At 39.4% G+C, this 14,854-nt stretch overlaps 1 protein-coding gene across 1 annotated transcript in view; it reads left to right on the top strand.

Annotated features, from left to right (window-relative positions):
• Window positions 1–1,324: 1,324 nt before the first annotated feature.
• The window catches only part of SCN11A (sodium voltage-gated channel alpha subunit 11), a 108,415-nt gene continuing 94,885 nt past the window's right edge, over window positions 1,325–14,854 (top strand). The window contains exons 1-3 of the mRNA XM_065540367.1: window positions 1,325–1,834; window positions 4,991–5,109; window positions 6,428–6,529. Coding sequence (XP_065396439.1) covers window positions 1,568–1,834; window positions 4,991–5,109; window positions 6,428–6,529 — 488 coding nt within the window. The 5' untranslated portion in view covers window positions 1,325–1,567. The remainder of the gene's footprint in view (window positions 1,835–4,990; window positions 5,110–6,427; window positions 6,530–14,854) is intronic.

Genomic DNA, 14,854 nt, shown 5'->3' with positions numbered 1-14,854 from the left:
CTTATAAGTGAGAACATGTGGTATTTGGTTTTCTGTTCCTGAGTTAGTTTGCTAAGGGCCTTCCAGCTCCATCCATATCCCTGCAATTCCCAATAGAGTGGCTTTTCTTTTTCTTTCTTTCTTTTTTTTTTTTTTTAAAAAAACCAAATCTGATAGCGTTTCTCCTCTATAATAATAATAATAGTAATGAAAAGCCAAATCTTCAGTAATTCCCCATTATCCTCAGGGGAAGTCCATGATCTTTATCAAAGATTATAGGCCTGCCCACTCTCTCCCTCTGCTGAGTAAAGCCCTATTAGCCGTTCCACTCCATGAAATCCCCATTCCTGGCAAACAGAACCAGTTGCTGGACATCATGTTCTTTCTCAGCTGAGGGTTCCTGTACACACTATTTGCTCTCCCTGCAGCATCCTAATGCCCCCTTTTTCTCTTGTCCTAAGTCTTACATCTCCTTCAGGTCTCAATTTAGACATTAAAGCTTTGGACAACAATCCCTGATTCCCTGATGAGATGCCTATCCTATGTTGAGATACCTGTCCTATGCATAGACATAACCCCACTACTTCTCCTTGTAGTAGCATTTGTTCTATTTTAATTTCCTGTCTTTGTCTTTTCTACTACTCCAGGACAGTGTAACTGTTGGACTAGGGACTGTGTTTCTTCACCATTAGTGCCTGGCACCATGCCTACATAGACACAGGGCACATAATTGTTGAACGAACAAACTGGTGATATGTTGGGTTTCTTACTATAATTTCCTGGAGTGGGTGTAAGAGTCAGCCCTAGATTAGCATTCAGTAAATAAGAAAGAAAGAGGATGCCTGGCATGGGGAATATAGGCATTCAACCTGAACACTACTGCTTCTTTTCAGTGTTTAGCTTGAACCTTAGGGCTGTAGAGAAAGTCCTCAAAGGAGCGATTATCCTGTGGTAGAGTAACCCTATTAACAAACCCTTTCCACTTTCTTAGGGTCAGAGTCCTAGAAGTGAGAGGGCTGGCACGGGGTCGCAGTTCATGCCTACGTTTATGGCTCTTTTGTTCCCGTTTTATCACATTGTAAGAACTTTACTGACTGGATGTGAGAAAAGACCCATGCACTTACAGCTTTGCTTTTGCAGCCCATACCTATGGCCCAGTCAATCCCCTATTCCTTTTCCTCTTGTTTGGGCCATGGTGGCCACTTGCTGCTACTTGTAGGTCCCATTTCAGCAGTTCAGCCGGCTCAGCCTTATTGTCTTGCTTAATGTCTGGGTTTCAGTTTTAGAGACGGGGCTTCTTCTGCTCACTTGTTCCTGAACTCAACTTTCCATCTCTTGCCAGGTCCTCCAGGAATGATGCCCTGCTTTGGTTTTGTCTATGCCAAAAGTTTTTGCTATACCCACAGTGGTGGTCATCTCTTCTGATCTTCACAGCCAATCAGCTCGCAAGGCCCCTGACCTCAGCTCAGCTCTTGTAGATCCTTATGACATCATCCTTTAAGAGTGGAGTCCTAGGGCAGGCTGTTTTATTCCTGCCTCCTGAGGCCTTTCTGAGGATCTGTGGCTTATCTCTGTCCTGAGGGTGAAGATGGATGACAGATGCTACCCAGTAATCTTTCCAGATGAGCGGAATTTCCGCCCCTTCACTTCTGACTCTCTGGCTGCAATTGAGAAGCGGATTGCCATCCAAAAGGAGAAAGATAAGTCTAAAGACAAGACAGGAGAAGTACCCCATCTTCGGCCTCAGCTTGACCTAAAGGCCTCCAGGAAGTTGCCCAATCTCTATGGCGACATTCCTCGTGAGCTCATAGGAAAGCCCCTGGAAGACCTAGACCCATTCTACAGAAATCATAAGGTACTTCATGAGGAGGTGGGGGTGTTCTAACCATGTAGTTATAACTGGTGTTATGGGTTCTCCAAACACCACTCTTGGAGTTTACAGCAGGCAGGCTGTGCCTCTTCTTTGCTGTCATCCCCTGGCATTGCCTTGCTAGTCCTGAAAACCCTTTTCAGTCCTCATTTTTTCTCTGCAATGCATGTATTAGAGGAGACGATGAGGATGAGGGACTGCAGAAGGATAAAAGGAAAACAGAGAAAACACAAAATGAAGTCTGGAAAGAGGACTGGACTAGTAGTCCCAGAAGTTAAGTACAGGCCATTTCAAGTGATTGGCTTTATGACTCTGGGCAAGTCACTTTACAAATCTTCACTTTGAAAATCTGTGTAACAGAAATAATGCCTGATGTTCCTACCTTAAAGCATAGACATGCTGGGAAAGCACTTTATCACTGTAATGCATTACACTGATACAAAGGATTAATATCATGGTCCAGAAATGCTCATTTTAGTGACAAGATTGTACCTTAAAAACTCTTGGATAATAGGCTTTCTAGGCTATTAAATGAGACTGATAGGGTTCAAACCAACACTTGATGCATAGTAGGAGCTCAGTAAATGAAACTTAAGAAAATGATAACCAAGTGGGCACATGCAGATTGTGTGTAAACTCAATGCAAATATGTGAAAGCCTTGCTATTTTATCTGCCTGGATGCAGTTCTTGCAGGGAAAGTCTAGTAAAGGTTTCTTGAAGGGGCTCCTGAGTGAGGAAATGTAAACTTTTAGCTCCCACATGACTGTTTTAGAGCCTGAGGCTGTGAGCACACTTGTCCCTTTCAGGAAAGTCTCAGAAGATTTTGCCATCATCACTTCGCAGTGTGATCCAGCAGAGGTTGGAAACACCACCTTGCCATACTGAGGTTAGAGGCCTAGGAGGCTGGGAGCTTTGGGGAAGCCCAAGAAAATATGGGATGCTGAGAGCATCTTTGGCTGGCATCCATAAGAAACTGATCTTTCAAAGAAAGATTGCCTGATTTGCATGTCCTTCAATTGGGACAGACTTAGGGTCATCAGGCCAAATGAGGACCACATGTACAGAGGAAAGCAGAGTATAAGTAGGAAGGACAAGCAAGGGGAAAGAAGTGAAGGAGCAAAAACACTCCAATATTTCTCCTTTTTCTGATGCCCCAAGATTCCAGGGTCTTCTTGGAGGTGTAGCTGTTGGAGGTGAGTTAACTGTAGAGGTCTCCTTCTGCCTCAATGCTGGAGAAGAGGCCCATGAGTCAGGCAGCAGTTTGGTGTGCAGCTGACAGTCCTGGGAGAACAGGACTATTCCAGCCTGAGTGGTAATTCTAGGACCACCACTTCTCGGCCTGGGGCCTCCCTTTAAATCAGAAGACATGATATCTGTTTAGAGCTCTGCACACCCATGAGCTCACATGACCAGTGCCCTCAGCAGTCATGTGAGGTATGTGTGATCATGATTAGCACTCTGCCTCACAGATGAGGAAACCAGAGCCCAGCTGGGAAAGCGGCTTAAGCCAGGTCAAGCAGCCAGTGAGTGGTGGAGCTAGGATGCAAACCCAAGGGTGCTTTTTATTGTCACAGGCTACTTCTCTTTAGAAGCCCCATTTTGAAGAGCAACAGGGGAAAGAAGTAGAGAAGTGTCAGCAAGCAGGCAGGAGGAGCTAGTGCCTATCATTTTAATCATTAAAACCCTGGCACATAGAGTTAAATACACCATTAGTTAAAATATTTAAAGCAGTAAGAAGAGGCATCAATAAAACGTCAAAATCAAAGGGCACAGGAGAGCCATATTGTACCACTTATTAATGTGGGGTAACTTACCTCAAAGAGAGGTTTGTTTCTGCCCTAAAATTGTCTGTCTGTTCAAAGGAAAGGCACAGAATTTCCAAAGCAGGTCTTGGGGTCCTGGCTCATATTTTAAAAAAAAAAAACCCTGTGGCTCATTTCATTATTATGGGGGCAAAGAAAAATATCCTAGCACAGTTTTCTCTGCAGCCAGATGACCATCAGACCAGTCAATCCCAGCAACTCATTAAAGGAAGGTTGATGGTTGGCAGTGGCTAACGTTCTGGCACCTGAGCCAAGGTAGCACTCACAGTGCTGACATTGGGCCTGGGTGCCGAGGTCTGTTTTTCTTGCCTGAGAACATGCTGTATTACATGGCCAAGTAGTACTTTTTTGCAAATCTGAAAGGAGTCACGAGTTGGAGAGAAATGAATGACTTACTTTCTGAAGGCTTTTGTAACTGACAGCCATGGGGACAGATATGGGGACAGCTAGATAACAGTTAAATGGAAAGAGGGAGGTCTGGAGGTGGATGTTAGAAGCCTGTTAGTGACAGGTTGTTGTCCAGGGGCTGCTTCATTCCCAGTGCCCAGGGAGTCATGCTAGGAGAAAATGGGCAGAGGTTCAGTGTTCTTCAGTGGGACTCCATTGGACACCTTGGGGGGGCATAGTGTACCACTGGCAACTCTGTCCTGTTTGGCATCCCTGAGTCTTCCCAATAAAGGCCAGTAGAGCCCACAGTCATTACAGCAGACAACCAAAAATACCCACACACATTTCCAAATGCCTTCTGTAGGGGCAATGCCCACCTCTCCTGCTGGTTAAGGACCATGGGCAGATTTGCCCCTATGTCCATAGAGGTAAAGAAAGAGCAAATCCAGGAAACTTGGTGACTTTTTTCTTGAAGATCATCAAGGTTAGAATTGACTGCTTATTTCACACAGTGCTTCTCAGACCTGAGGTAGCAAACATGCACCCTTTAGGTCACTTACTATTCTAAGATTCTTTACAAAGTTTTCATTAATAATCAAAATAATTTAAAATAATCTGCTGAATCTAAATGTCCAAGCTCAATTTCTGTCTCTTCAAGTTCTCTCCTAGTCCCTTTCCCCATTGATACATACCATGGAGTACAATATTAAGGATTTTGTTTTCCCCAGTTATTACTCTATACTCCTAATTTTGGTATTTTCACGTTTTCCATCTCTGATTCCTCTGGAGTATCCCATTGGATAAATATTCCACAACCCAACAGTTACATTATAATTTTCTCTGAATGAATTCATGATAAATATTGCTTTGTCACTGCGTTTAATTCCTGTTGTGTATGTGTGTGTTTTCTTGTTTTGTTTTGTTTTGCAGACATTTATGGTGTTAAACAAAAAGAGGACAATCTACCGCTTCAGTGCCAAGCGTGCCTTGTTCATTTTTGGGCCTTTCAATTCAATCAGAAGTTTAGCCATTAGAGTCTCAGTCCATTCATATCCTTTCATTGCACCTTTTACTAAGTCCAGATTATTTGAAAAGCACACGTGCCCCACGATGTTCATGTTATTGAATGGAAGCAAATAACTAATTCTTTCTACAAATACTGGCTGAATGCCTACTGCTCAGGCAGGGACTGTGCTGGATGTGAGCAAGACGTCATCTCCTTCTCTGGGGTGCTATGACCTCAGAAGGGCATGGACTAAAAGGCAGGCAATTTCTTTAGTGAGATTGGTAGTGTGAAAGTTCAGTGTTCTTCAGTGGGACTCCATTGGACACCTTGGGAGGGGTGTAGCAGGGAGGGGCACTGCTCTGCTTTAGAGGCATCAAGGATGGCTTCTTAGAGGAAGGCACATCTAAGCTGACACGTAAAGAGTTCTAAGCTGGCAACCTGTGCACCATATTGAGTTGATAATGTGTTGTGTTGGACCTACACAGTACTTAAAACTTTATAAAACACTTTGTAATGTGAATACTCCAGATTTCCAGCTTTTCTTGAAAGATGGAAACTGGCAAGGGTAGGTTCACATTTCTGTTAATACCTGGCAAAAATCGGTAGAGTAAGAAATTGCTGCCTCTTTGGAGGGGGCATGTAAGCTCTGTCTCATCACCTCTGCACCCCTCTTGTGGCTGAACACCAGCCCATTTTACCCATTTATATGCCTTTTCAGGCTCTTAAAACTTAGGGTTTGCAATGTCAGTCTTAAAGCGTAAAGGCAGGTAGGAATTATGAAGCATTTCTGATGTATGCAAGGGTTGGGGGAGACACTAGGAAGTTTTAGACAGGGGAATGAGAAAAAGATATGGGTTGATAGATTTAGTAAAATGTTGAGGAGAATGGCAATGAATAACTATTTGGGTTTGGTTCCCTAGAAGCAGAGCCTGATGTGGGCATTCTTATTTAAGTGATTTAACAGAGGAGTGCTTTCTGGAGAAGGAGAAAGGGAAGCAGAACGGGGAGAAACAAAGAGCCAAGCAAGGATATGGTCTCAGCTGAGTCAGCTTCATCCTGATCCCACGAGGAACTCTGGAGCATGAATTGCACCACAGAATTGTCCCACTTTGAAGCAAGGGCCTGTGTCAGTCAGACATGTGGAAGGGGGTGCGTAGCTCTCCAAGTGAGAAGGCTACCATTCAGCAGGGGACAATTCTCCACAGGAGGGGACAGTTGTGAGTTGTTCTCAGTCAATACTCACAGTCAGAAGATAGATGCACCTGCAGAAAAGGGGACCAGCAGGGGTACTCCCAGTCTTACCCAATACCTAATGGCTCATGCCATCCTACAACATATCTGCCTTAATGGATGCTGGCCACATTGTTCAGCATGTTCATAATCGGCACTGTTATCATCAACTGCGTGTTCATGGCTAGAGGGCCTGCTAAAAACAGCAACAGCAACGATACTGACATCGCAGAGTAAGTATTTTTCCTTCACTCACCTATCCTAAGTTTTTAAACAACTATACCTAAGACAGTTAATGATTACACTGGAGGGAAAGAAAAAGTCGCTGATAATTCTAACACACATGTTGGCAGAATCAGTTTTATTTTTGTCCTTTGTTTTTTTACAATTTGTAATAAACAGCACACATATGTTCACATTTTAAGTGGTTTTCTTTGTGTTTACATAAGTTTTATAGGTGTCCATTTTGATGGTTATATAATATTTCATAGGTGAATAAACCATAATGTACTCAACCACTCTAGCATTTTAGTAGATTATAACATTGTCATAAAAATTTTTGAAGGGGAACATCACACACCGGGGCCTATCATGGGGAGGGCGGAGGGGGGAGGGATTGCTTTGGGAGTTATACCTGATGTAAATGACGAGTTGATGGGTGCTGACGAGTTGATGGGTGCAGCACAGCAACATGGCACAAGTATACATATGTAACAAACCTGCACGTTATGCACATGTACCCTAGAACTTAAAGTATAATAATAAAAAATAATTAAAAAAAAAAAAAAGAATAGCAGGTCCTAAAGATGAATTGTAGCTCAGCACTCTTATCAGGATCAATAAATAGCGACTTTCAAGATAATTCAATACAGTGAGTTGCTGTTGAAATAAAAAAAAAATTTTTTTTTTGCATAAAGCTACATTTATGTATTTATTTATTCTTTGTTTTTGTTTGTAAAAAATTTTTATGCCAATTCACTCTGCCAAAAATAAAGCTATTCTTTTTTAATTTTAATTTTTTTTTAAATTTTTTGAGACAGGGTTTCGCTGTTGTTGCCCAGGCTGGAGTGCAATGGTGCTATCTCAGCTCACTGCAACATCTGCCTCCCAGGTTCAAGCGATTCTCCGACCTCACCCTCCCAAGTAGCTGGGATTACAGGCGCCTGCCTCCACACCCAGCTAATTCTTTTGTATTTTTAGTAGAGACAGGATTTCACCATATTGGCCAGGCTGGCCTCAAACTCCTACCTCAGGTGATCTGCTCACCTCAACCTTGCAAAGTGTTGGGATTACAGATGTGAGCCACTGCACCCAGCCCTATTCTTAAATTATTATTTTCTTGAGATATTCTCTTAGAAATGGATTTTCTAGATAAAAAGGTACATTTTAATGCTTTTAATAATATATATAGACAAAATATTTTCCAAAAAGTTTGTATCAATTTTCTCTGCCATCAGCAGTGTATTTTAATAACCAATTATATATCACATTCTTGCTAGCATTAAATTTTTTCCTCTCTAATTTATGGAGTTAAAATATTTGCATTTCTTTAATTTCCAGATGAGTTAGACTTAAGAAAATTTTAATTGACACATAATAATTGTACACATTTATAGGGTACATGTGATATTTTGATACGTGCATACATTGTGTAATGATCGCTCACAGGGTAATTGGGATATCAATCCCAATTGGACATTAATTATTTCCTTGTATTGGAAACATTTCAAATCTTCTGTTCTAGCTATTTTGATATATGCAATAAATTATTGTTAACTAAATAGTCACCCCACTGTCCTATTGAGTACTAGAATTTATTCCTTTTATCTGTTTTTTGTACTCATTAATCAACTTCTTTTCATTACCCACCTCTTGCCCAATCTTTCCCCATCTCTGGTAACCACCATTCCACTCTCTACCTCCATGTGATCCACTTTTTCAGTTCCCATATGTGAATGACAATATGAAATATTTGATTTAGACTCTTTTGATGTTTTCGTTTCTGAATTGTGTTTCCATCTTTGTTTCTGTATCATTTTTATTTTCTAATCAGTTTGAATGAGTTCTCTGTATAACTGAAATGTTAATTTTTTTATCATTTGTATTGGCTTTTCAGACATGTAAATTAGTTTTTTAACTTAGAAGTTCTATATTTGTATAAATACTTTCTTATCAAAATTCCAGTTTTTCTAGTTTAACATATTTGCTGCTTTAATCTTTCAGGAACATATTGAATGCAAATTGAATAAATGAGACCATTTTTTCTAACTCCTATTTAATTATGCAATATAAACCACTGCAATCAATATATAGAACATTTCAATTACCCCCCAAAATGTCTCATGCCTCTTTGCAGTTTATCCCCAACCCCCACTCCCAACCCCAGGCAAACATTGATCTCATTTCTGTCATTCGAGACTTGTTTTGCCTTTTTAAAGAATTTCACATACTTTTCATATGGTATGTATGATACTATATTTTTGTATCTGGTTTCTTTCATTTAGCATAATGCTTTGAGATGCATCCATGTTGTTGTGTATATTTCTACATTTTTTCTTGTTTTTGTTGCTGAGTTGGATTCCATTGAATGGGTATACCACATTTTGTTTTCCCATTTATCTATTGCTGCACATTTGTGCTGTTGTCAGTTTAGGGCTATTATGAATAAAGTTGCTGCGAACATTTCTGTATAAAAATCTTTTGTGGATATATTTTTGCGTTTCTCTGGGATAAATACCTAGGTGTGTAATTGCTGGGCCCTGTGGTAAGTATATATGTAACTTTCTAAGAAACTGCTAAACCTTTTTCAAATTGACAGCATAATTTTACATTCATACCAGCAATATATGAAAGTCTCAAAGTCTTTATTAATTTTTTCACTCAATTTGCTTTGATTTTAATTTGCTGTTCTATTTCTAGCTTCTTAAGTTGGAAGTTTAAATAGTTGGTTTTAGATTTTTCTTCTTATACAATTGTATAAAGCTATACATTTCTGTCCAAGAACTGCTTTAGCTGCATTCCACAGATGTCAATACACTGTGTTTTCATTACCTTTTGGTTCAAAATATTCCCTACATTTTCTCATGATTTATTCTTTGTCCCGTATGTCATTTAGAAGTGTGTTTTTTAATATTTCCAAATATTTTATGCTTTTCTAGTTATTTTCTGGTTGTCTGATTATTATCTAACTTCAGTTCAGTTATGGTCAGAGAATATACTCTGTAAAATTTCAATCTTTTGAAATAAAGAGAAACATCTTTTATAGTCTGTCTTGGGAAATGTTTCACATGCACTTGGAAAGAATGTGGATTCTGCCACATTCTTAAATACTCCTTAAAACGTCAGTTAAGTTAAGGTGGTTGATAGTGTCATTTAGATCTTTTGTACCTGTACTGAGTTTTACCTAGCATTTTTGTGAATTACTGAAAGAGAGGCTTGAAATCTCTATCTATTATTGTGGATTTGTCTATTCTTTCTCTCTTTTTGTCAAATTTGGCTTTGTGTATTTTGAAGCACTATTATCAGGTACATACATATTTATGATTATTATTATCCTCTGGATGTATTCATTCTTTTATTATTATGGAATGTCTTTTTTGTCTCTAATAATACTCATTTAAATATTTATTTTGTCTAATATTAATATAGCTACTCCAGCTTTCTTATGCTCTTTGTTTGCATGGTATATCTTTTTCCATCCTTTTACTCTCAACCTTTTTGTGTCTTTGTATTTGTAGCATATATCTTGTAAACAACATATAGTTGGTTTTTGCTTTTTATGCAGTCTATCAATCCAGTTGCAGACTCTTGATGGACTAAAGTTCATTTACATTTAATATAGTTATATAATTGAATTTTGCTCTGCTATTTTTCTATTGGTTTTCTATTTATCTCATCTTTTTTTTTGTCATTGTTGTTATTCCTTTGCTACTCCATTATTTCCCCATTCCTGTTTCCTTTTGTGTTAATCAAGTATATTTAGTATTTCATTTTAATCCTCTATTGGCCTTTTAGCTTTACTTACTTGCATTTTTTAGTGGTTTCTTCAGAGATTAAATTAGGCATTTTTAAATGGGCAAAATAGAGTTAATGTTGAATTCCTTCAAGTAAAACAGAAACCATGCCACAGTTCAGTCCTGTTTGTTTTTTGTCATATATTTATATTAATGTACACAATAAACCCAACAATACGGTTTATCATTTTTGCTTTAAATGGGCACATGCCTTTTAAAGACATTTTTTTTTTTTCCTGTAGATCCAAGTTATCTTTTGGTATTATTTCTTTTTAGCCTGAACAACTTCCTTTAATATTTCTTGTGGTTCAGTTCTGTTGGCAACACATTCTCAGTTTATATTGATCTGAAAATGTCCTTATTTCATACTCATTTTTGAAGTAGAGTTTCATTGTATATAGATTTAGTGCTTGACAATTTGTTTTTCTAGCACTTTAAGTATGTCCTTTCCATGTTTTCTGCCCCTGTTGCTTAGCTCTCTCTTGCTTGCTTCCAGGATTTACTCCCTAAATTTCCAGCTGCTCTGCCAGCTCTGAACTCCACCCTCAGCCACCTTAAATCTTCAAGACTGCAGCTGTTTGCTAGTGTTGGGGTGGGAGTGGGGAAGTTGGAAAACACTCTCAGACCAAAACGTTAAACATTTTTATAATTCTTATGCATTGCAGGTACCTTCTTTTAAGAGGAACATCTGCCCCAGTTTCTGCCTCCTTTTGTTCATCTTGCAGGTCCTTCAAATAGTTGTCCTTATATATATATATATTTCCAGTTTAATACTCGTTATCTGTGGGAGGGTTTGCCCAACCACTTCATGTCTTCATCACAATTGAAGCAGGCATTAATGGTCTCTTAATTTTGCTTATTATTTTTTTCTTTTCCTGTATTAAATTTAACAAACTTTCCTCTATGCCTGTGGATTTTGATTTATAGTTAGAAATACTTTCTCTAGCCTTAAGTTATAAAAGGATTCTCTCATATTTTCTTATAGTGCTTTTATAGTTTCCTTTTTTAAAAATTTAAATCCTTGAATAATTTGGAATTCATTCAAGGGTAGAGTGTCATAAATAGATCTGACTTCATATTTCCATCCCAGATGTCTATCCATTTGTCCCAACACCATTTGTTAAATAGTCCACATCCTATCCTCTAATGTGAAATGTTACTTAGGTATTCAGATCTATTTCTGGACTTTCTTTTCTCTTCCATTGGTCTTCATTTTCATATGCCAGAACCGCACTTTTTAACTATCAAGATTGTCTAATATTGTAATGTTCAGGAGTGCTAGAGGTTCCTTTTGAGAATTTTTATGGTTCTTGTTGGTTTATTTTTTCATGTAAATTTTATAGTCAACTTGGCTGGTTTTACTGACATGATGAAAGGATTTATAAATGAACCTGGAGGAAATTGACATCTTTATGAGGTTGGAATTCATTGAGAACATGACATATTTTTCATTTGTTAAAATCTTCTTTTGTGTTCCTCTAATTGCTTTAAAACTTTCTTCATACAGATCTTCCACAATTCTTGCTAAATTTGTGAATTTTACTGTTTTTTGTTGCCATTATGAATGTGGTCTTTTCTTTCATTATACCTTGTAACTAGTTGCCTTGTTATATAAAACTATATGTATATATATGTATGTACATCAGTATTATATTTTATATATATATACAATTTTGTGTTATCTTTGATAAAATTTGTTGTCAGCATTTGTTTACTCTCTTGATGACTCGTATGGCTCCCCATCTTTCCCATGTATTGAAATTTTTTTTGTTTGTTTGTTTTGAGATGGAGTTTTGCTCTTGTCACCCAGGCTGGAGTGCAATGGTGCGATCTCGGCTCACCGCAACCTTCTCCTCCCGGGTTCAAGCAATTCTCCTGACTCAGCCTCCGGAGTAGCTGGGATTACAGACATGCACTGCCATGTCTGGCTAATTTTTGTATTTTTAGTAGAGACGGGGTTTTGCCATGTTGCCCAGGTCTTGAACTCCAGGACTCAGGTGATCCGCCTGCCTCAGCCTCCCAAAGTGCTGCGATTACAGGTGTGAGCCACGGCACCTGGCCTTAAATTCTATTTTAAAATATAATATTTTTGGCCGGGCACCGTGGCTCACCATCTATAATCCCAGCGCTTTGGGAGGCCGAGGCAGGCAGATAACCTGAGGTTGGGAGTTCGAGACCAGCCTGACCAACATGGAGAAACCCTATCTCTACTAAAAATACAAAACTAGCCGGCCGTGGTGGCACATGCCTGTAATCCCAGCTACTCGGGAGGCTGAGGCAGGAGAATCACTTGAACCCGGGAGGCAGAGGTTGCGGAGAGCTGAATTTGTGCCATTGAGCTCCAGCCTGGGCAACAAGAGTGAAACTCCATCTCAAAAAATATATATATATATGTGTGTGTGTGTGTGTGTGTGTGTGTGTATAATATTTTTCCCTCTACCTTCTTTTATTTTCTTCCTTATACATTCAATAGGACATAACGTATTCTAAAATATGAATTTGAATGTTTAGTACATGTATTTTCCTTCTTGTTGTAAATAATAAAAATGTTTATAGGGACAATGCTTGGGGTACAGGTTTGTCTCTGTCTTATAGGTTTTAATATGTGGCATTTCAATTTTTAATATCTTCTAAATGTCTTTTGTATTCTTATTTTCTCTTCCTCTTTGGTTCAGTTTCTTGCAGATTCTTCTTTAAGGATGTTTGTAGTAACATTTGTGGTATCTGACTTGGCAAGTTGCAAGTATTGTACTACATCTCTCACATTAGTTAATGTTTGGTTCAGTTTCTTGTAGATTCTTCTTTAAGGATGTTTGTAGTAACATTTGTGGTATCTGACTTGGCAAGTTGCAAGTATTGTACTACATCTCCCACATTAGTTACGCTTGAGCTGTACATTTCCTTTCAGATCCTCTAGTAATTCAAAGAGACTCACTCAGGTTCAGGCAAATATAAGAAGCTTCTTGTGAATGGAATGGCTTAGCTAATATTTCTAAAATGACTGGAGCAATGACTTACTGTTTCTAAGGCTTGAGGGACTTGGGCACACAGGCAAAAAATCACTCCTGCTAGAGGTATGACGGTGAAAGCTGACTAGCAGCTGTTTGTGCCTCTGGTGGGGAGTAGGACTGGGGACTTCCAGACCTTGCAGGCACTTATTAGGGAATACAACATCATCAGGAAAGGGGCTACGTGAGCAAGGTTGGATGCTCCAGGGAAAGATGGACTAATGACCCTGAGAGGCTTTCCTCCCAGAATCTGGGTGATGCTCATTCTCGTCATGCTTCTTTAGAACATGTTTTTATTTTCACATGTTTTCACAGATTTTAAACGGGAATTTGGGAAGGCAGTCTCCAGTCACTTCCACCCTACTTTTTTTCCTGGAATTGTTCTCTAAATCATATTCACATCTATTCTCATTTACTTGGCTCTAGTGGTTTCTGGGACACTGGTTAGAGGTCAGACTTTGAAAACTGCCCTTTCTTTGACTTTAAGTTCTGATTTGGTCTATTTGTCTCTGGAGAACTCTTCTCTCTCCTAGGTGGTGTCTTTGTAGGGACCATCTGTCTCTGTTGCTGGGTGGAACCTGGAACCTGGTTAAGTCTGGCCAGCGGAGGGTCTATGCCTTGAGGAGGGCACAGGTAGCACCAGGAATAGATGCCATCCTGGCAGTGTCCCTGGGAAATGTGGTCTCCCCTTTGGAGATTTGGCTGTTGCATGAGGTGCTAACTTGAGTGCAGGTGCTGCTACTCGTTACTTACTGCAGCTTCCCTAGAAGCCTTTGTGATCAGGAGGGTAGGACCTATGGAGGAGACAGATCAGGAGAGTGCATTGTTTCCACAGCAGCAGTTTGCCCTGCCTAGCCTTTGTGGTGAGATGCAAGGAGACTTCTTTCTCTATTGGGGAAGGTAATTTGCTCTGAGGCCATTTTCACTATTAAAATACCCATAAGGCAGGGAGGAAAACCCCTTTTTAGGCCATAGAGAAGCAGAGAGGAAGGAAGCAAGGGTGGGGGAAGCTGCTGCTCTCCCCTGGCAGTTCTGAACAGTGGATACATGAATGTGGGGTGGAAGGAGGCTGTTAAAAATGTCTTCATACAAAGAGGCATGTAATTTCCTCCTGGTGGGCATGGCTTTATTCCGTATCAGATGTCATTTTGATCTGCCTGTCCCATCATTGGTCAGGCTTCCTCTGGAAAAGAGAGAATGATGGAAGTAAGAGGTGGGAGGCTAGAATGTCAGGCCGAAATAGCAGCGATGGTCTGCTGTCTCATTTGCTTGAGATCTGTATGAAGACTTGAAAAATCCCACAAATATGCAATTACAGATTTTTATAAAAGCACCTATAACTTTATAATTTAAAGTTGATATTAAAATATATTGCCTTTTTAAACTCTTTTAATGCCTGTTTACATGAGGACATTTTTAACAGCCTCCTGCAACCCTACATTCACACACACATAGTTTAGGACAGACATTATTTAATCTGATATGCTCATTTGTCACACAAAAGGTGAGCAGCTCGGAAAAAGCCTGAAGCAAGGAG

This window comes from Macaca fascicularis, chromosome 2 (assembly GCF_037993035.2).
Source record: "Macaca fascicularis isolate 582-1 chromosome 2, T2T-MFA8v1.1".
Lineage (NCBI taxonomy): Eukaryota > Metazoa > Chordata > Mammalia > Primates > Cercopithecidae > Macaca > Macaca fascicularis.
This window is presented reverse-complemented; position numbering and strand designations above follow the sequence as displayed.